Here is a 21,498-nt window from a genome sequence, read left to right as displayed (position 1 = left end):
TTAAGTTGAGTACATTTTTGTAAGTAAGAACTAAGTATGGTGCTAACTGCTTTAAAAAAAAAAGGGATAAGGGTCAAATAGACCTTTAAACTATAAGTCAAAATGCAATTAGCCCCATAAACTAATAAAAGCTCCAATTAGGCCCTTCATCTCTTCACTTTAATGCAATAATGCAATTAAGCCTATAACTTCTTAAATTTGTGCAATTAGCTCAATTTGTAGGTAAAGGCAAGTTAATAACAGGTAAAAGTGATTTTTTTAAAAAATAATAATTTAAAATAAAATATAAAAACCGCCGGATTCCATTGCTCTCACCTGCTCGCAAATGGTGGCATAGACGGCGATTTGCTTGCGGAAGACTTCCATTGCTCGTTTCCGCTTGCTGCTTTTCTTTCTGCTTCTCCCACTCCATTTCTTTCTTCACTTTATTGAACAAAATTAAAGAAACCTTTCTAGAGGATCAAAACTAGTATCCCAAGTCCCAACCCAAATGAGGCCAATTTCCTTCACTACTAACTGTAATCAGATCAAGGTCGCCGGAGGTTTTTTTCTTTTTTTTTTAAATAATAAATTTATTAATTTATTTGAGTTAAAAATATATTTATTATTTAATTTAATATTTTAAATTTAAAAAAAAAAAATACCAGTTACCTAGATGTAATAAAAGTGAAGAGATGAAGGGTCTAATTGGAGCTTTTGTTAGTTTAAGGGGCTAATTGCACTTTAGCCTATAGTTGAAGGGTCTATTTGACCCTTATCCCAAAAAAAAAAAGTAGGGTGCTAACTACTTTTCGTGACTTTAAGCTTTATTGGGAACTTGGATTCTTAAATTGTTATTGTCATTTTTGTACAAAAATGAGCTCCTTGAGAGATATTTATACCATTCCATCTACTTAATAGACAGTAGAGACCTACTTTAATTGTACGGTTATAATTCTATATCTAGAACCTTCTTTAAAATTCTATAAATAGTATGGGTAAATGTCGTAGAAGATTCTATGACACTTGTACAAAACAGCTCATTTGCCTCCAGAATTGAGAACTATTTCCCTCTGGAGTTGGGAACTATTTGCGTCCGGAGTTGTTCTGACCTGATTGGTCATGCGACCTGACGTAAATGCCATTGGTCAGACAATCTGTGCCCACAAATGCAGATAGTTAACCAAACCATTTGCATCCGGACCTCGGCAAGTTCAGAAGCAGATGGTATTTTTTTGTAATATACTATGGGCAGTTGTAGGGGCAAATGATATTTTTTTTTTTTTTTTTTTGCACCAACCCATATTAGTGTATTAAACTTTAAACTCTAAACAATAAGATCAAATGTATTTGTAAGTATGATGGATACATTATCAAACCAAATAGGGTTGTAAGTAAGAATGACATACATTGTCAGACTAAATAAGTTGAATACATTATAAGTTTGTAAATAAGAACTGAGTAGGTGCTAACGACGTTTCGTGTTCTTTACTAAGAACTTAATTATTAGACTGCTATTGTTGGGGTTGTTACAAAATAAGCCCTTGAAGGATATTTATACCATTCCACACCCTTAATAGACATGTAGAGATCTACTTTGATTCTATGGCTATAATTTTATATCTAGAACCCTCCTTAAAATTCTATAGAACCCTATGGATTCTAAAATGTTGTAGAAAATTTTATGATTTTTATATCACTAGTGTTACGTAGGTTTCAAAAAATTCTACAAATTTTGGAAAATGATAAAGCTAACCTCGGAGATGCATAGCGAAGTGGCTCGGACGTTTTATTATGCATAAATGGTTACATCTATGGCGTATCTTGTTCAACTCTAATGAACTCTTCTGTGGCAAAAACTGCATACAAGCATCACAACTCATTTTCAATTTTGAATTGGAGTGCAGAAATCACAACTTTACTAAGGGTGCGTTTGGTTCGCACATGGGAATCGGAATCGGAATGGGTATCAAATACTTGGTAAGGGTAATGGGTTTTGGTGAAAGTATTTAGCATGTTTGGTAGTTGGGTGGAATGGGAATGATTATTAATAGTTGGGGAAGAAATGATGAAGGAAGATGAAACCCTTATTTAATAAGGGTATGGGTTTTGCCATTAATGGGGTATTCCAAACCCATAGTAGCATTCACAAAACCTATCAACCAAACACTAACAATCACTTTGATACCCATACCTTATGCCTAAACCCCCCAACCAAACACACCCTAAGTTTTTTTTTTCTTCCTGAAATCATCAAACACCACTTCTATCTGAAAATTCTTTGAAAATGCTGATTGCAATCATATACTATGACTATTAGGACTCTACATAATAGAGTCATACTATAAGTCTCAGTCATAGTTTACTTATGATTCTCAGTCCTAGTTTACTTATGATTCTCTTGTATATATACTCTTGTATTCCTACAGTTATATTTTGTGAACTCTAATACAAACATAATTGTTCTCATCATGACATCACAACTTTGCTACTTAGCTTAATATCAACCTTTACTACTTAATTTTTTTTTCTTTTCCTGAAATCATCAAATGCTGATTGCAATCATGCCTCATCATCGAATGCAACTGTCACAATTCAATTTTCTAAGTTGCAACACAAGGACTTCAAAGGAAAACGTCATATTTTGTTCTTCTTAATTATTTTGTCCGTAACTACAAACTAGACCCTATGATTTAAAGCATCAATTCAATTTCATCTTTTATAAAATTTTATATGAATCAATTTCACCCTCAACTCTATAAAATTTCCATCAATTTATAAACTTATTAGTATTTCATATGAAATTCTTCAATTTGAAAATAATAATAATAATAATAATAATAATAATAATAATAATAATAATAATAATAATAAGTGTTATTAGGGCATCCACAATGGTTCACCCCTTTTCTTCCCATTTTGTAGGCCCAACTCTTTCACATCACTCTCTAATCTCCTCTCCTATTATTTTCTTTGAAAGATACTACATAGACTCCTATTTTTTACTCCCAACTTCTACTCACTCTCACAAATTTTGTATGTAGACACTTATTCTGGGACCACATGATTAAAATATTCAATCCTTATTTGTCACATCATGGAATAAAAAGGAGGAATAAAATTTGGGGTTACATGTAGTATAAGTCATTTTCTCTTCAATCCTTCTCCTCTTTACTCCCCATTTTGTGGGCCCTACTCTTTCTCACTCCTACACATCATCTATTATTTTATTTACTTTTTTATAATTAATAATTTCAACTTTATAATTATAATTTCTAATTTCGATTATAGATATAATTTAATAAATTACAAAATAAAATATATTTTAATTTTATAAAATATAATATATAAATTTAATTCAAACAATTAAACTCGTAATTAAATAAAAATATCTCTACGAAATTTAAATTAAACTACAAATTTAATACTACTCCTATCTCATTTTATCTGCCCTACTTATTATTAATTGGTCAAATCAACTCTTTTTTCTTTAATTATTTATATTAGCATTTTCTTATAATTTCTAAATTTGAATTTTGTGTTTAATAGTACTTTCAATATAGTTTCTAAATACATAAATTTTGCATACCAATTCTAAACTTAATATTCTGAAAAATTAAATTTTAAATAACTCCAGTCAAGCCTCGTTAACTGAACTTGAAACATAAACTGGGACAGAGGGAGTACGTAAATAAAAATACAAAATCATAAATTAAATATAAAATCAAGCCAAGGACTTTGTAGTCCAGTGGCATCAAACCCTTCCCTTTATACGGGAGGTGGTGGGTTCGAGCCTCGGGATACTGCATTCTAATAGAGTTAGTAGTATTCAAAAAAAAATGAAAAAAGAAAAAGAAAAAAAAAAGATCAAATAGGTCTATCTACTACTCACAAGTGTTCAATTAACTCCTAGTCTAAAATAAGTGCTAATTTGATACATAAACTTCCTAAAATTTTACATTTATCATTTTTTTTTTCAAGTTTCATCTTATTTTGATGACATGGCTTCCGATTAAGCTGATGTGGCTGGCAATATATATATAAGGTGTGTGATTTTCGTTCTTAAGGTGTGTGGTCTGTGTGCTTAAGGTGCGTAAGGAGTTAATTGAACACTTACAAATTTATCATTTTTTTTTCAAGTTTCATCTTATTTTGATGACATGACTTCCGATTAAGCTGATGTGGCTGGCAATATATATATATATATATATAAGATGTGTGATTTTCGTTCTTAAGGTGTGTAGTCTGTGTGCTTAAGGTGCGTCAATTTTATTTTAGACTAAGGAGTTAATTGAACACTTACAAATAGTAGATAGACATATTTGACACTTTTGCCAAAAAAAAGAAAGAAAAAAAAAACATTGTGAGGCTTAATTTAGCATCAACGGCTGAAATTAGATTTTTTTTAATTAAATGTACCATAATTGTGAAGACAGGCTGGCACGTGGTACAAAAGTGAAATTAGCATCTCAAGCGGTTCTTTTGAAGAATTGAAGAACAGCCATATCTCACCCCAAAAAAAAAAAAAAGGCTCCATTATTAGTAGAAAATTTGCAACTCGCAGAAAACAATAACATCCATCCATCCATCCACCCATCACTGCACCTATTTCTTACAAGCATAGGCATGTGATTTACAGATCACAATTTCTCTTTACATCACCAAAAAAAAAATAATAAACAGGAAAGGTTGCACCAAACCCTTCAATTTGGACTACTTCTGGAACGTGAAACAGACACATTGAGAGACTAGACTGTACAAAATTCTTCTATACAAACTGTGTTCATTTATGGATGCTGCAACAGGAGAAATTAAAATCTTTTCAGTGTTCTTTTTGTCAGTGGAGATTTAGGCGATCAATCAAATCAAAGCCAAGTAGTCGTACCTTTAATTTTCGAGCAAGCAATTGAGTGAGTCATTATGATGAAGTAACTGCTGTCGTCGTGCTTCAATCCCCGTTTGATTCAGATGAAGCTATGGCAGGAGGTCTGGATTGAGCACTTGGGGGAGCAGTGAGTGCATATGTGAGCCTTGATGAGGAATTCTCAATAAGACCAGCAACTCCAGCAGCAGCAGATTGAGCATTTGAAGGAAGGAAAAGATCGTGTTTCTGATTTTTGTATGCACTCCACACCTATGATATAATCAATCAAATCATAGACAGCATGAAAATCAGCCATACTCAACTTAATCAAACCTCTATTAATCAAGGAATTAAGAAATAATCAAATGTAATATATAAAAGGTGATCAAAATAGGCAGCACTGCACGCACAAGTTTTATCAAAAAGAGGGAAGTTTGTGAAGGATATTATCCCTAGAGGACAAACACAATATCACATGATGTCCATTTCAGCCTTCAAACTCATCAGCACTCTTCTAAAAAATGGAAGAGGCCGGCAATAGAACAAATATGGAGGGAGAGGTGCATGGCCACCATCACCATCTGCAAGAGACCGCAACACCATAACCTCTCCAAGGTGAAAAATAGAAGAGGCTTGTGCATACATACACCCAAACAAATGAAAACTAGAACATGGCTTTAGCCGCTAACTTGGAAGCATTTATTGGAAAGGCATAAGGAAAGTATTCTAGTGCTGAACAGTGATATTATGCGCTGTATACTTCTATGTTAGAGGGGCTCAGTACTGCAGTGTATGATGCACGGAAAATTAGTTCATATTATGAGGAAAAACAAAAACTCCAAAGTGATTGATTAATGAGCTGATTGAGACCATATGACAATCATTTTTATATTCCGTTCAGTTGACATTTATGAACACAAATTATAATTCCTGTGAAACTCTCTAAACCTTTGAAAAGTGAAAACAAGCAACAAGAAGTCGAGATCTCGAGAAACTGAGAAATGTGGGAGGGAATAAAAACTAGCATGCTCGAATCACTTACATCAGAGGCATTTAGTATGTCCCGTACTTTCATACAATGTGCCCCTTCCGCTGCAAAGGCATGCAAAACCTGGATATACACAAAACAGCATAAACTTAAAAGGCATGAGCTGCACTAGGGAAATTGCTGTATACAAGATTAAAAGTGTAGTTGCAATGGAGTGAACAAAAATATGGATTGTATTAATATACTCAAAAAGAAAAAGCAGTAACATATGGTCTCAGTACTACAAGCAAGTTAAAAATGTGGTCCATGAAAGAGAAAATGATCCATCTTCTACAAATAATATAAGACCCACTTATGGGACCAGAAATCAGAAACACAAAAATGCATGAATATCTTAGAGAAGAGATACCCATTTGTGAGGAAATAGGTATGGACATTTCTACAATTCAAATGGACCATGAACCATACAGATGCAATCCTACTATCTAAATCTACGCACCTCAATTGCAAGTACTCGGCCGATGGATGCTTCAGACTCATTCCACTTCATCTGAGAGCATAGTCCATTTCTTCCCCCCGCTCTCCAATCAAGAAGAGCAAGAAGTATATCAACAAGGCCAGCCCTGAAGGGATTGAATAGCTTATCAATAACCAAACAAGCTGGAAGAGCAACATAACTATAACACTTTGAAGAATTGGCAATACAATTTGTATTTAAGTATTATGCTATCAGTGGTTACATGTGAATGCTATCAGTGGTTACATGTGAATACTATCAGTGGTTACATGTGAAACATGTCTCCAATCCTAATTTGGTCAAGCATAAACCTATTGTAAACCTGATGTCAATCTACAAATTAAATAATTTACTTAACAGGAAATATGTCACTAAATGCAATAATGGCATGAATATCAATTTTTATGTTTGCCATACAGAGTTACCTGGCATTTCATACCTATTTCCAGAAGCAGCAAGTATAATACAAAAACATAGTAATGCACATGAAGATGAGATAGGTTAAGGCATACGCATGAAAAATCTAGCAGTTCATATCATTGAGAATCCATAGAGCATATACTCACTTGAGTCCTTGAGCAACCAAAGCATCCCTTGCTCGATTTCCTGCACTAACCACACGTTTTAGCGTTTCAAGGGCCAGTATGCTTCCACCTTGCCATCCAATGGCTTTCATCAAGAGAGGAACAACCTGATGAAGATAATATTAAATTTCAAAATTCAAAAGCGACCTACCAAACGCACATTGTAAACACAAAAAAATGCAAAAGAATGCCCTAACCAGCTAAACTCAAATAAACCAAAAACACTGGATCCGTTTGGAGTTCTATATTAGTAAATATACCTGGGGTGTTCCTGCACTAGTTGCAGCCATAGCTTCGGCACATGTTGTACTAGCTGCAAGTTGATGCAAGACTCGTAAGCAACTAAGACGCACAAGCTCTTGTGGAGTTGGTGATGGGAGCTTTGCAGAACCATCTGCTGGTTCATATGCTTCATTCGAATGATCAGCATCTTTCACCTCTTCAAATGCCATAGTTTCTCTTCTGCTTTCATATGCCACTGCAGACACAAGTTTGGGCACATATCCAAGATATCCAACATGATCTGCAAGAGCAGGGTGTACTCGTAATAAGGACACCAATGCTGCAGATAAAAGCAGAGGGAGTTCAGGGTCAACAGATTGGGCATCATAGTGTGTGGCAGCAATGGATGATAGATATTGATCTAGTAGTCCTTCCAAAAATCTCTTTGGATTTCTAAGAGGAAACTTTGGATCCTTTAGGAATAACCTAACATAGATTCCCCCAACCTGCAGTGCAAAGAGATTTTAGTCAAAAACAGAAAAAACATTGCTCAACAATTCACAATAAGGCCTAAACCAAACAACACCTGGGGTTCGTCTCTCATATCCTGATGGCCAGATGCCTGCTCAGGTACATCCCAATCAACAACACGACCTTTCATCTGTTCACGATGTAGGTCAGATGCCATGGTTGCAACTTGAGCAGACAATGAAGCAGCCATTGCTGGGGTCCACACAAGTTCTGGAGTCTCTGTTGTTTGATCAAGCGCACTCACAACGGCTTCACCAGGTCCATCCCTGATGACAGATACCAGGCCATCAGGCAGAAACCTAGCCAGCGTTATTGCCACTCTAGGACCATGCATTGGCTGCCCAACAAGCTTCCCCAGTAATGAGGCAGCTGCCGCTCTTTGCTGTAGAGGAACTTCTTCTGCAGAATATCATTTGACATTGTAAATACAGTGGGATTTTCAACATGGATGAGAAGCCAAAAACAACAACTTACTTTGCAAAGGAAGGAGTAGTTCTAGAATGTAGACCACTCCACCATGCTTGGCTGCTGACCATGCAAGCTCTGGCGTGCTTGCTAAAGCATAAAGAACATGGAGAGCTCCTTCACGGCAATTTGGTGAGGAGTGTAGCATTTGCAATAAAAGGAGAAGACTAGAATCATCAGCAACAATTGCCTTCAAGCAGGGAGCATGTGTCGTCAATCGTGAAAGCACACTTAAACAAAGTTGAGGAATATTGGTTGCCGAAGCAATACGAACAGAGAAGCACTCAAAAAGTGGTAATAACTTTTCTTTTGCAGCAAAAACTGATGCCAAATCCGGTTTTCCAGTCAACAGATGCTGGGAAAAGGAAATAAAAATATTATAAATCCCAAATTAATATTAATATATCTTACCATAAAGCAAATAATTGAAACTTGTACCTGAAGGGCAACCAGAGCAAACTGAAGATTCTTAATTAATTCAAATTCCTCTTTCATCACTTTCCCACCAGAGGGTGATGAAGGATTATTTTCAGGCAAGTTCTGCTCATCAGATAATTCATTTGTTTCATCAATTTCAAACTCAGGTGTCTTAGGGGATGGGGAACTCAGAGGAACATTTGACCCTACAGCAACCTGGCTACTGACTAGACATGATATGAAATCAACAAGAGCAACAGAGAATGCCTCGGGTTCACTGACTTCATAATCTGGTTGATCATTATAGACTCTCAAGTACACATGTCCAACAAACAGTTCTTTTGACAGTATTTCATATGCAAAGGAATGTGAATCTTTCAAGTCATATGAACCATCAGGTCCCTGGCTTGCACGCTGCTGATCAACAAATTTTAATAGTTCTGCTCGCGTTGAAGAGTTCCATATGATCTACAATCGGGAATAAAAGGCACATCAGAAGTACAGTGTAACTAATTAAGGATTAGGTTCCAAATGGAAATTTCATGCCACCTGAAGTCTCTCAGAGGCAATCTAAATGACATTCATTTAATGAAATTTGTTGAATGGACTAATGGAGAAAATCCATTTTGGGCATTAAATACAGTCACAAGATCTATAGCAATTACCTCAGGATTCTCCAAGTTCGTATTTAGTTTAGATAGTAAGTCTTTGGGTGATTGATCTTTCAACATACTTGCAAGTTTTGGTGTCAGAAGAGCTTTAAGGGCATCAGCTGCAGCCTCATTATAGGGAGTCGGATTCTCACCAGTAGCCAAACCACTAAGCCTTGATAATGCCTGAGCTGCCTGTTTAGCATGCAAATTCTTGGCAATCTGAACACTTTCACCAACACCATGGGCTTCTGACGTATCTGATTCCTCAGCAGTTGAATCATACTGAAGCAACAGCGGTAATAGATACCTAAAGCAAAGTCAACACCATAACATCAGTTCCGTATTCCATGACCATAGGTAAAATAATGTGTAACCCAGATAACATAACTACTGAGTGCTTGTCTGGCCTACAGCTTATTGGAGCTTATCTACTCCAGAAAAACATAAGCTATGCCAATACAAATGCTTTTATAGCCAAATGAGAGGCAAAAGACCCTTTTCAAGAAGCTTCACAATTGAAGCTTTTCAGAAAAGCTCTTTTATAATAAGCTCCACCTAGGCCAAAAATTTATCTTACCACAAGACCCCAGCTTTAAGTAAGGCATCTTGAAAGACACAGTCCACCGAGACATGAGCAATGGTCTGAAGAGCAGCATCAACAGCAGCTGGAACGAGCTCAAGTTCAGTGCAATGTACAATATCATCAACTAGTCCAGAATATTCAAGAATTTCAGCTCTGGCACTCTCGAAACGACTTAAAACTGAAAACGTTTGCATCACATTTGTAATGATGACAGTTGATGGTTCACTTGCAGAGGTAGATGGTTGAACTACACACATGCAACGGGAAAGAAGATTCGCAAGTAGTTTTATTCCACCATCTCTTACTAACTCTTCACCATTCAGTGAAGAAGATGCACACCTAAATCAAAGTTCAAAATACTCATTTGTGAAACTTGAAGGAAAGCAGAGATGGCACAAAGTCAATAGCTAGCATGGTACTTACGTCAGCCATATCAGTTCTGAGGCTGCAACAAGAAGCGGTGTTCGATCAGATGAAAGAAAATTGCTTTCATCATTATCTACTGTTATTGCATTTAATAGCATAGGGTAGCCAGCATATTTAAATGGCTCCAATACATTCCCATAGCGTCTATATAAAATGCACTGTCCCTTCAGTAAAAGCAATAACCTCCAAGGTTGCGGGCCTTGAAGCCCTTGCATTGTAGCCTAGCAAAAGATGATGATCAACTCATAAGTTGGAGAGCGGAGACAAAAGGTATAAATTAGCCATCCATAACAAGCAAATAGCAACATAAAAGGTCTGACCCAGTGAATAAAAAGACCTGAATTCTGCAAGGGATATACACAAACTTTGTATTCAAAGTGTTGTTTCCAAGGCTTGAACTCAGGAGCTAACAGTGAAAACCTAAGCCACACATCTTTAGAATACATATTCTAGAATGCCAAATAAACTTGATGAGCGAAATATGTTTTCAATATAACCAGAGGCAGTGTCGGAAGCTTTAGCTTAACTAAAGGAAATATATGAATTTTTAATTTGATTATTATATACAATATGTTTCAAAGCATTTTGTTAGTTTGTCAAAAACACACAATCTAATAAATAGGTCAAAAGCACCAGCATTGAAGTGCATGAGCCATGAGCTGCAAGAGAAGTTACAATTCAAACAAAAACACTATACAACTTGAGCATAGAAACTACTGGTTAGGAGAAGGGAAAAAAAAAAAAAAAAAAGGATTAGTGCATTTTTTTGTCCCAAGTTGTGCACAATTAGTCATTTCAGTCCCTATTGGTCTACTTTTTAATTATAGTCCTTAGTTATGTCACAATATTGTGTTTTTAGCCCTCAATGTTGGTTTTTTGTCCTTTGCCTTTGTCTTCCATTTGCCTCCACCAAACAATCCCTAAACTGGTCAAGGTTGAGTGCAATTTTGGAGAAGTTAAGCCCAAAGGCAAACAAAAAATGCGGAGACATTAGTGTAAAGAACAAAAAAAAACCAACATTGTAGGGGGACTATATTTACAAAAGTGAACATTCAAAGACTTAAACAACTAGTTGTGCATAACTCAAGGACCAAAAAAATGCAATTTCCCCAAAAAAGGAAAAGAAAACTGTGAGGTAGAAGAAATTTATTATAGCCTATATTTCTTTGCCAAGTAATTTACTCTGTCATAATATTCTATGGCCTATGAACTATTATGATTGTCTCATAGTAGCTTTCTATATTTTCCTCAAATTTTAGGTGTTTTCTTAGTATTTTGATATTCCTCTATTTTATTCCTCATAGAACTTCTATTTCATAAATAGGAACTAGGCCATCATCAAATTTGAAATGTTTGAATACCAATGACTTCTCAAGATATGAAGTGTTGTGTGAATTTCTAGTATAAAGAGATTTTATAGGGATACTTGGGTAAAATTGATAGTTTCATCATTCATCAGATCCCAGTATTCAACTTCCCTCCAGATTTAAAGTTAAGGTTTTTAAAGTTAGCAAAAATAACTATTGGTTAGTGTAAACCATGAGAAAGTGCCAACCTGCAATCTCTCATAGGCTTTCTGCACAGCCAGAAACTTTTCCCTCCCTTCAGGATTTTTATCTGGATGATATTTCATTGCAAGTTTTCTGTATTGGCGCTTGAGCTTCTCTTCATCAATGTTCTCAATCTGTTTTGAGATATTAGGAATCTCATGTAAATTCTCAAAGGATTGTTTCTTAGCAGCAGCATCTCGTGATACCTCATCTAGGGAAATCTCCAATATTTTACAAGCCTCTTCTTCAGAAAGATCCATGGGCCTACGTGTTAACTCTTCGCGCCACATGACCAGCAATGACTGCAGAAATTCAACATGTTCAACAATAGGCCAATTAGGAAATCGAACCTCATCACATAAATTCCGAAGATAATAGCGGTGGCACCACATTTCATCTTTCAGTTCTGGGTACGTCACTGGTGGCATTGGAGCATAGTCATATAGAGAATGACAATGTTGGGATAGTTTCTGGGGAAAATCACCAAGGTGCTGCAGAACCTGCACAGAGTGACCGCAAATTTAGCTTAGCAGTGGTGAACTGGGGAACCATCATAAAGTAAAATGAGTGTTTGTCACAAAAGCAAGCATTTTCGCATCTTCTCCAATTAAGTATTTGAATCTACCTGACGGATAAGATTTTCAGCTCGCATTTTGTGTGTCCAGATGATCTCAGGAGTATCAGAATCAGAAACCATTGCTGCAGCAAATGCAGCTGGACCACTACGTTCCAATACATAAAGCAAGGATTCAGGTAAAAGTCCACCCAAAACACTGCGTTTTGCCAAAGGCAAAGAAGAGGACAGTGCTGCTTCTTCCCCACCATGAAAAGCTTGGTGAACATGAGTCACTGAGAAGAGATGAGCAATTGAAAGGAGATTGGATCCAGGATATGCTAGTGCAAAATAGAAAGCTCCAGTATTGTACAGTTTTATCATTGCTTTTGGATTCCTAGTAACAACAGCCTTCAACAAAGCAGCAGCACTCTCTACAACACTTGGCTCACCAGAAAGCATGGCCTACAAACCACATTTTGGAAATAAAATAAAATAAAATGAACATTCCTATATCAGTTTTTACCATTCAAGACAGCAATGGCCTCAAAACATGAGGAAGCAAACACAGACAACAGTTGTAAAAAATAGAGCTCAAAATGTAAATCCACATCAGAAACAACTTCGATAAGAAAAAGATTGATGAGAAAATGAATAAAACCTGTGCAATATGGGGAAGACACCTTGGGCTTGATAAGATCCGCTTGACCCTGGGTGTTGGTGTGACTATCTCCCCAGCATCATCTATGTCTGAGTGTGCAGCCACCATGCTATGCAATATGGATAATGCTGCATCTCCAACCTGGAATGTCAAAAAAAATTGAACAAAATGACAAGGAATTATTAAGTTAGCTGCTTCAAGATATGCAATGATGCATAAGTAAAGCCATAAAATAGAGCCATACTAATATACTTAAGGCTTCAGATTAAATTACTTGTACTAGATAAATATAATGTGTGTGTGTACAGATGTAAGTATGTCTATATGCAAGCATGCATGTACATAAATCATGCCCACACACATCCAGAAGAAAAAATCTATAACATACAGCTCTCTACAATGAACAAGAGCAATATTGTATCAATCATAGGTTACCTGGGTTGGAGTGAGAACAGGTACTCGGACAGCAAGTGCCCATCTAAGCTCACGAATATCTCGCAGTCGTTTCCAATCAGTCATCCCAGAAGCCCAACACTTTGTGGTCCAATCTATTTCCTTCTTTGACCAGAATCTTCTAATAGCATCCTTCTCCACTGGTCCAACTTGTGCACCATCCTTGTTAACATACATCCATTCCTTCAATGGCTCCATAAAAGCAGTAGCAGCTATTAAGTTAGACTGCAAAGGTATAGCAGTTCTCTCTGAAGCTTCATGAACTACAGTTAGCAGATCAACAGCTAGTACACAACCACCAACCAATACACATGCCTCTATATTGGACAAAACGTTCATCAATACCTGCAAAAAGAGAAAAGTACTTCATTCAGAAAAAAAAAACAGCCCCAGGTCAAATTAAAGTTACCAAAGTCATTTCAGCATAGAGCAAATAAAAGCAATGCAATATATCAAAATTTGAAGGAAAAAGAAAGGTCCCAAATATAATTTCAAACTCTCAAGTCTCACTTGACAAAATTAAGAGAAAGGTTTCATAACTCTTGGAGCTCATTTTTACCATGAGTAGACACAAAAACAACTATCATCCAGCATACAAAACAACCCATGGAGACAACAGAGAAGCACATTGTTTTTTAACTTTTCCTAGTTTCCTTATTTTTTCTATTTTAAACAGAAGAGCATAGTGTGCAGTAAGTTCATTGTTTCACGGCGAACACTTAAACACTCAAATTATTTGGCTTTGCCTCTGGTAGTAGTAGGGACAACAATTATCACTACCAACCAGAATAGCACAAACAATGCAAGCAAGGAAGGGAAGGCACATTGTTTAGAACTTTTTCATTTTTATTTTTCGACTTTAACAAAGAGAAGGAGAGAGCAGATTTTTACCACAGCTTCTATGTTTTATAACTTTTTAATGGAGGCAACTCCCAACTGCCTCTCAAGATTTAGTTTCAGATGCTATACTTAATTAACCACCATGCTATAGATGCATCCTTAAAAATTCCAAAACTGACACATTTAGCAGGAAAAAATGACCGCGCATTACCTTTGCATATTCACATTAGCAAGCACAGTAGTATTTGAAGCACAAAATCAAGAGGGAGAATAAAGTAATTCGTATAAACCTTGAGGAGAAGAAGAAGACGGTGTCGTAGAGCTCTATCATCAGTCCTATCCAAGAGCACTGTAATGTGTGCAGCACCTTCAAATGGACCTACAGTGCTGTAGTGCTGCTCATATACAATTGCCATTGCCCGCGCACAAAGCTCCCTAACTGAGGAGCCTCCCACTCCTCCAAAACCATCCAACCTTCCCATATCACACCAATTATCAGAGGCACCCATTTCATCTGGAATAGCACCATCTACAGTAAGGCCTGTATCTGCATCACAAAGGAAGCGATGATACAGAGCTCTAAAGAAAGCAACTGGATCACGAAGGGGGAAATCTTCTGCTCTTCCACTACTACCACTCTCAAGCAACAGGCGAAGATAATACTGGCCGACACAAACTTCTTTTGATAAGCTAGGATATCTAACAGAGAACTCAGTGTAGTTCCAGGAAATTTGAGGCACACCATCTTGGACTGTCATTGACTCTCGAGTTGCAGCACCAGGTACAATATCCTCTGTGCGTTCCTTCTCAACATCTAGATTATGAACCTCAGCCTGCAATGCTTCTCTTAATTCCTGCCGAGTGCGCTCATTCCAAATTAAATCTGCACGGTTGTGATCAAGGCTAAAGGCTCGCCAAAACTCAGGCCAATTCAATAATAACCTTCCACATCCCACCATTGCATCTTCTACAACTACCTGAGCAGGAGCTGGAAGCCCTGCATTCTGAGAAACCATGCTTGCATCAGAACTAGCAGCAGTTGCCGAATTCGGTTCTACTGATTCATATGTACTTGTTGAAGGAGCATCACCAGAAGAAAGAGCTGCAGACTGTTCATTTTGCAGGAGACCTATAGTGGATGCCTCAGTTCGGATGCTTTCACCTACATTACCTGCAGAAGAATGCATTGGTGGCATCTGTCCAGGAGTCGGTTCTACAGCAGCCTTTTGATAACCATCTTGACTTCTGAAAGGAACAGCACTAGTGTGCTGTGGTTGATTACCAACTCCATAGTTATTAACAGAAGGCAAAGGATGCCCATTAGATGTGATTCCCTTTCCAGGATGAATCCTCCTCTGCTGAAGAAGACGTCTCTGTCTCCTGCTCAGTAATGAGCCATCCTGATTAGATAAATCTTCCATTGAATTTGTAGCAGACCTTGTGTGTAAATACGCAACAAGGCCAGGAGGTAAAACTCTAGATAACAAATCAAGAGCAGGTTGATAAGAATCAGCCCAAAGAGCCACAAGTTGCCGACTGACTTCGCGCCGCTCACCAGCAGGAAGATAAAATGCATGCAACAAATGCCTCAGCAATGCACCATCTCGTAAAGCAGCATCACGCATAGATTCAGCTGCAACAGCATCTTCTTCAGCAATTGTACGCATAATGACAGCCACCGCTTCGCGCACACTTTCTGCAGGATGTCCAAACAGGGCAAACAGACGACGGCGTAACCCAGCTACTAGACGTAATAATTCCACAAACACTGTATATTGAGTTGTCTCGCCGTGTGGTTCACAAATCATTGCCTCAAGAACCTCAACTATAGACATTGACAATAATGGTGATACAGAAATAGGCTTTATCCTGTTCACAAGGATTATAAGATTACTTGGTTGAGCAAACAACACAGATTTAGTATGCATTACTGTTGCATGCCTTTCTCCTTTTGTGTCTGTTTGTACATTTGTTTCCCCAGGACCGCCACCAACAAGTATAGCAATTAACCCTGAAGTTTCACCAGCTACACCCTCAGAGCCATTTCGAAGGAGACCCATTATTCGTCCCACTGCAGCCGGAAAAGACATCACATGAGAAGCAGCACTCCTTGATCCTAGCAACCTGCGCAAACATGCAATGAAACCCATCACAGTAGCAGCTGCTTTAGGAGAAGGAGGAGGTAAAGGAGGTGACTCAGGTGGAAGATTTGGAGCAGCTGGAAGCATTGTGATCAGAGCCATTAATGTGACCTCAGGTACTTCAATATTATGTGGCACTCCACCATATGGAATGCATGCATTAAACTCTCTTATTCTACGCCACAATTTGGCTCTTGATCCAGGAATGGATCCTCCCTCAGCCACTGCATCTTTTGCAGCTGCTGCCAAATGTTTCAAATGCATGGTTGCAGTTTCCATGTCAGCAACAGAGCGATGTGTAGCAGGATATTGTAAGTGAACTCTGCCACAAGGTGGATCAATTCGATGACCAGGCATGGTTAGCCGTGGCAATACAGGTACTGGAGATTGGCCCTGCAGAGAGCAAATAATATGTGACTGAATAATGAATTTACATATTACAAGGTACAAGAGTAACAAACCAGTTCAGAAAAAGTTATGGCAGGAACCAACAAGTGTGCATACATGTGTGTCCAAGTAGAAATATATTTAAGAGAATGGAAACAAAAAAAAGTTGGATCTTTATCCACCTTGCCAAAAAAGAGACCAAGTAATAACCAAGAAGGAGCAGAGATACCTACTTCTGTTTGCAACACATCACGAACTGCTGCGAGTAAGCTATCACGAGATGTGCTAGCATAGATCTGAAACAGTAATGACACAGATTAAAAGTCAAAGTTAACATGTAAAAGAAAAATATTTATCTTTCAAAAGCCAAATGGGCATACATGAATAGGACATCCATCATTGAATTCAATGGCAAACATCTGGGGCTCCTCAGCAAATCGAACAAGTGCACTAACAGCAGACAAAGGGCGAACAATTACAGCCTGCAAGCATTTAATAATTTTTTTGTGTTATACATAAATGCCAAAAAATACTTGTCAGCTATGCACCACTCATAACTATATTAATGCATTAATCAACGCAAACATCATTAGTGAAATTCTACGTCCATGAATCTGTAGTACCTTAGTTTTATATTATATAAAACAAATTCTAGTCAGAAAACCTTCAACTTTTTCCTCCTTTTTCATTTTGCTTTTCAGGTCAGTGGATTCTAGGCTTTCCCATAGACCTTCTATGTCAGCACTCTACCTAAGCCAAACGCATGCAGATTTTCTGCATCTATCTTATAATATGTCGCCTTTAGCTCCCTTTCAGAGATAAGATTTCGACATTTAATTAAGTCATATACATTACATCAAAACTATGAACAAAATTATTAATTTAAGAAGTCTGAGCAAAGTGGAAGACCAGACACAAACCATCTCATAAGGAACAAAAGGTAGAAATTCCTTTGGGAACTAAGATCAGAAAAACAGTGGTGGTCACGCAGGAATACAAGCAGAACCGCATTGCTTCCATATGTAACTTGAAGAGTAAAAATAAAAAAGGATAAGGGTCAAATAGACCCTTCAACTATAGGCCAAAGTGCAATTAACCCCCTAAACTAAGAAAAGCTCCAGTTAGACACTTCATCTCTTCATTTTTATGCAATTTAACCAATAATTTCTTAAATTTGTGCAATTAGTTCATTTTGCAAGTAAACTCAATGTAATAACAGGTAAAATTGAATTTTTTTTATAAAAAAATAACTTTAAAAAAAACCACAGATTGCCGGCTTCTCTGTCCAACTAGACAATGGAGCCAGGCGAGCTTCTTTGTCCAGTTGGACGGAGGAGTCAGGTTGGCTTCTCCGCCCAACTGGACGACGGGGAAGCCATCCCGGAGGTTTTTTTTTTGTTTTTTTAATGTAATTACTTTATTTGAATTAAAAATATGTTTTTTAATTTTAATTAATTTTTTAAATTAAAAAAAAAAATTACCTAGGTAACCTGTTAATTAACTTAATTGCATAAAAATGAGAAGTTTAAGTGTCTAATTGAAGCTTTTTTTAGTTTAAGAGGCTAATTGCACTTTGGCCTATAGTTGAAGGGCCTATTTGACCCTTATCCCAAATAAAAATGAAGCGTAGAATCATACAACAGCATTATTGCATTAATGTCTAATTAGAGAATAAGCAGAAGTTTTTGAAGCAAAAACCAAATGGTCCTTCATCATTTGCCTTGATCTTGTTTGATATTCTAGTTTATCATGTACAATGAAATATGAATCAATGCATGCTTATCAAATAAATATAAACCATATTATATAGGCTACATTTAAGCAGCATTCTTTGAAACCAAAAAATATGGCACCAACTTACTTCATAGTTCTCAGGCCGCCTTTCAACAAGGGAGACCTTTGTGAGAACAAGTTGACGAGATACAGCATCACCATGTTCCCCAAGGCCTCCTTTAGGGCCAACCACCAAACTGGCCCCAGGACTATTTACAGTCCCATGAGCACTAGTGCGCAGCCTTATCACTGACCAAGCTCCAAGAGGAGTTTCTTCTGCTCCAACAGCCTCTTTTGCTGCATTTCACATGAATTGAAAGTGTAAACTACTTCATAAATAATCAGTTGAACGAAGAAAAACTATAGCACAAAACTTGGAGGGAAAAGAAGTGTGGAAATCTCTCCAAAAACCTACCCCTTCTCTTTATATACTCAGATAGAGTTAGTGATTGAGAACTGTCCACAGATAATGAAATTCCAACCATAGACTTAGCAGATTTAATCTGCACAATAAACACTTAAAACTTTGTGAATAGCACTTTAGACCAAATACAATGTGTGGAATACTATGAAAAAAGATAATGTAACTGCCATTGAACATAAGGTTTTGCGTACAATATTTGCTGTTATAGCAGCATTTGAAGTCCCAGAAGCTGCCTGGAAAGCTTTAGATTTTCTTCCATACAATGGACAAAGAACAAAACCTCCAGGTTCAGCATTTTTCTTCCCATAAACATCAGAGAGAAGAATGATCGCAGGAGAACCCATATCTCTAAAGTCCAGGCACCAGCGAAGATCTCCTGATTCTAATTCAGTAATTTCAACTCCTATATACGTAATTTTCAGTTTCTGCACAATACAAATTCATCATTAGACTACCTTATTCAGCCAGTAGAATGAAGGAATGAATGAATGAGGACAAGAGAGCATTGCAAAGACAAGAATTCCACAATGATGAGTTTCAGACATCTTTGCAGCAATTAGCAAAATGAAAATATTCTGCTAAGTGCTGAGGAAACTACAAAATAGAGGTTTAGTGACAGTTATGACCCTGAAGAAAAGGTCTGCAATGAGTTCCTTGAAGATTGAATAACCCTGGACTTTTCCATATCTTTTTATCATTCTTTACTCCTAGTAAATAGCATTGAGAATGGGCAATCAAGTCACAAAGGATTTTTTAGAATAGCCCTTAGAAAGGGGTTCAACAATGCCAGATGATGCCTATAGACCAACAGAACTCCAAATGCCATACATCCCTCTAGAAAGATACAGCTACTGAGCCACTGTAACACCCATTCTCTAGACCAGCTAAACTATGTATTCTGGAACTCTGAATATAAGAAACCCAAATATAACTCCCTATCAAAGAACAGAAATGCATAATACTTCAGATAGTGAGAGTCACCGTACATGTTATTTTCAATAAATTGGCATGTTCATAGAGAACTTGGGTCTACTGCTTCAGCTGTTCCTTCTTTAATGACTATCACTTACTTCAGGACTATATATGTCCTCTGTATATAGCTATATATATTAGTCTACATATCATGGGTTTGGCAGGCCATGCTCTAGATTAAAACCATAAAAAGATAAAAGAGGCTAAAGAGAAGAAAACTTACATACGGAACCCACTGAGAAGTTCTCCGCCTTAAATGCAAAACAGGAAACTCTCCAATCGTACCAAGCCTATTCCATCTAATCCTATGCAGCTCAGTCAAAATGCTCGCCCTATACGCGGATGAAAATTTGAAAGCCTTGAATTTCCCACGACCATCAGTCCTCGCACATATATTGAACTCATTCGAATTATCATCCCTGCCAAGTATAGGCTGCGCGCCGTCAAAATCACTCCCGACATCATAAGAATTCGTCACGGACAGTGTCCCGGGATCCAGAGTAATAATAGTGTAATTAGATATGCACAAGATCCTCTTGTATTTCCCGCGCCAGGAATGCTTAACCACCATATACCGGGCCAAGTACTCCTGCTCTTCCAAAGCATGATGAGGGACGGTGGACGGCGCCGGCAATTCCGACGGAGAAGAAGAAGCAGCAGCAGCAGAAGAAGGCGGAGGAGGAGGAGGAGGCTGATTCTGTTGGTCTGGGGCGGAGGTGTGGCGGCTGACGTGATCCATTTGCGGGAGGTATTGAAGCGAGTAAGGCTTAGGTGGACTAGGGCGGAGGAAAGACCATGGTCTTGGACCCGAACCACCGGCCAGCCCGGCCGACGACGGTGTAGGCCGAGACTGATTCGCACCCAGCGCTTCGAATTTTGTTGTGTTCCTCTACAATTTTCTCAAACCCCTCCCTCCAATCAAAACCCTAAACTCTCATCGGCGATATTTCCCAAACTCATCTGGAACTGAAATTCCCCCGATCAAATGCTGCTATTATATGCGTATCTGTACAGTAGCGAGCGCAGAAAAAACAAAAACAGTAAATTACAGAGGAAGTGAGCTGGATCAAAAAGGGGGACCCGGACCCCAGAGGTTATTGTGTCGATACGGGTGGGTATGGGTGTGGGTTTGATCAGAGTGAATGAAAGATTGAAGCAGAGAAAGAGTGAAAAATGTGAAATGGGCTTTAGAACGAAGCTTTCCGCATCTACAGCTTTGATGCCCGAAACAGCAATTTTGGCATTAAACCACTTTATTTACTTATTCACCCCTTAACTTTCTACTTTTTCACTTTCAAGCTCTCTCCTCTTTATCTTTATCTTTTTTTTTCAAAATATTAATTATTTTCCACATATTACAATGTTAGATGGTACTTGGTAGATATACATTTTCTTAATGTTATGTATAAATTTGCTCATATTAACGTTATTCTATTAACTCTTCTCCAAAAGGTTGAATCACCTAATTTCAAGGGCCCCCTACATCTCGACCCGATAGAGCATTTGGAATGATGT

General features: G+C 37.5%; 1 protein-coding gene across 1 annotated transcript; it reads right to left on the bottom strand.

Annotated features, from left to right (window-relative positions):
* Positions 1–4,487: 4,487 nt before the first annotated feature.
* On the bottom strand, positions 4,488–21,183 carry LOC116022986 (dnaJ homolog subfamily C GRV2). The gene is made up of 23 exons (XM_031263915.1): positions 20,207–21,183; positions 19,203–19,436; positions 19,003–19,090; positions 18,676–18,884; positions 17,195–17,296; positions 17,048–17,110; positions 14,577–16,820; positions 13,429–13,791; positions 12,994–13,134; positions 12,405–12,797; positions 11,785–12,279; positions 10,227–10,450; positions 9,798–10,142; positions 9,233–9,527; positions 8,589–9,035; positions 8,160–8,505; positions 7,741–8,084; positions 7,193–7,660; positions 6,915–7,039; positions 6,331–6,454; positions 5,886–5,954; positions 4,865–5,113; positions 4,488–4,775 (listed from the first exon to the last, which is right to left on the bottom strand). Exons 1-22 carry the CDS (start codon positions 20,720–20,722, stop codon positions 4,928–4,930), a joined length of 7,821 nt encoding a protein of 2,606 aa, XP_031119775.1. The 5' UTR covers positions 20,723–21,183; the 3' UTR covers positions 4,488–4,775; positions 4,865–4,927.
* Between the last annotated feature and the right edge of the window lie 315 nt (positions 21,184–21,498).

The sequence above is a fragment of the Ipomoea triloba genome, chromosome 1, assembly GCF_003576645.1.
Source record: "Ipomoea triloba cultivar NCNSP0323 chromosome 1, ASM357664v1".
Taxonomy (NCBI): domain Eukaryota; kingdom Viridiplantae; phylum Streptophyta; class Magnoliopsida; order Solanales; family Convolvulaceae; genus Ipomoea; species Ipomoea triloba.
The sequence above is the reverse complement of the archived record's forward strand: the minus strand, read 5'-3'. Positions and strand labels throughout refer to the sequence as shown.

Coding starts and splice junctions, on each gene's coding strand:
- LOC116022986 (XM_031263915.1), bottom strand. CDS start 20,722: ATGGATCACGTCAGCCGCCACACCTCCGCCCCAGACCAACAGAATCAG. Junction 13,792..14,576: donor GTCTTCTTCTTCTCCTCAAG/GTTTATACGAAT, acceptor CTCTTTTTGCAG/GTATTGATGAACGTTTTGTC. Junction 10,451..11,784: donor AAGCCTATGAGAGATTGCAG/GTTGGCACTTTC, acceptor ATCTTTTGCTAG/GCTACAATGCAAGGGCTTCA.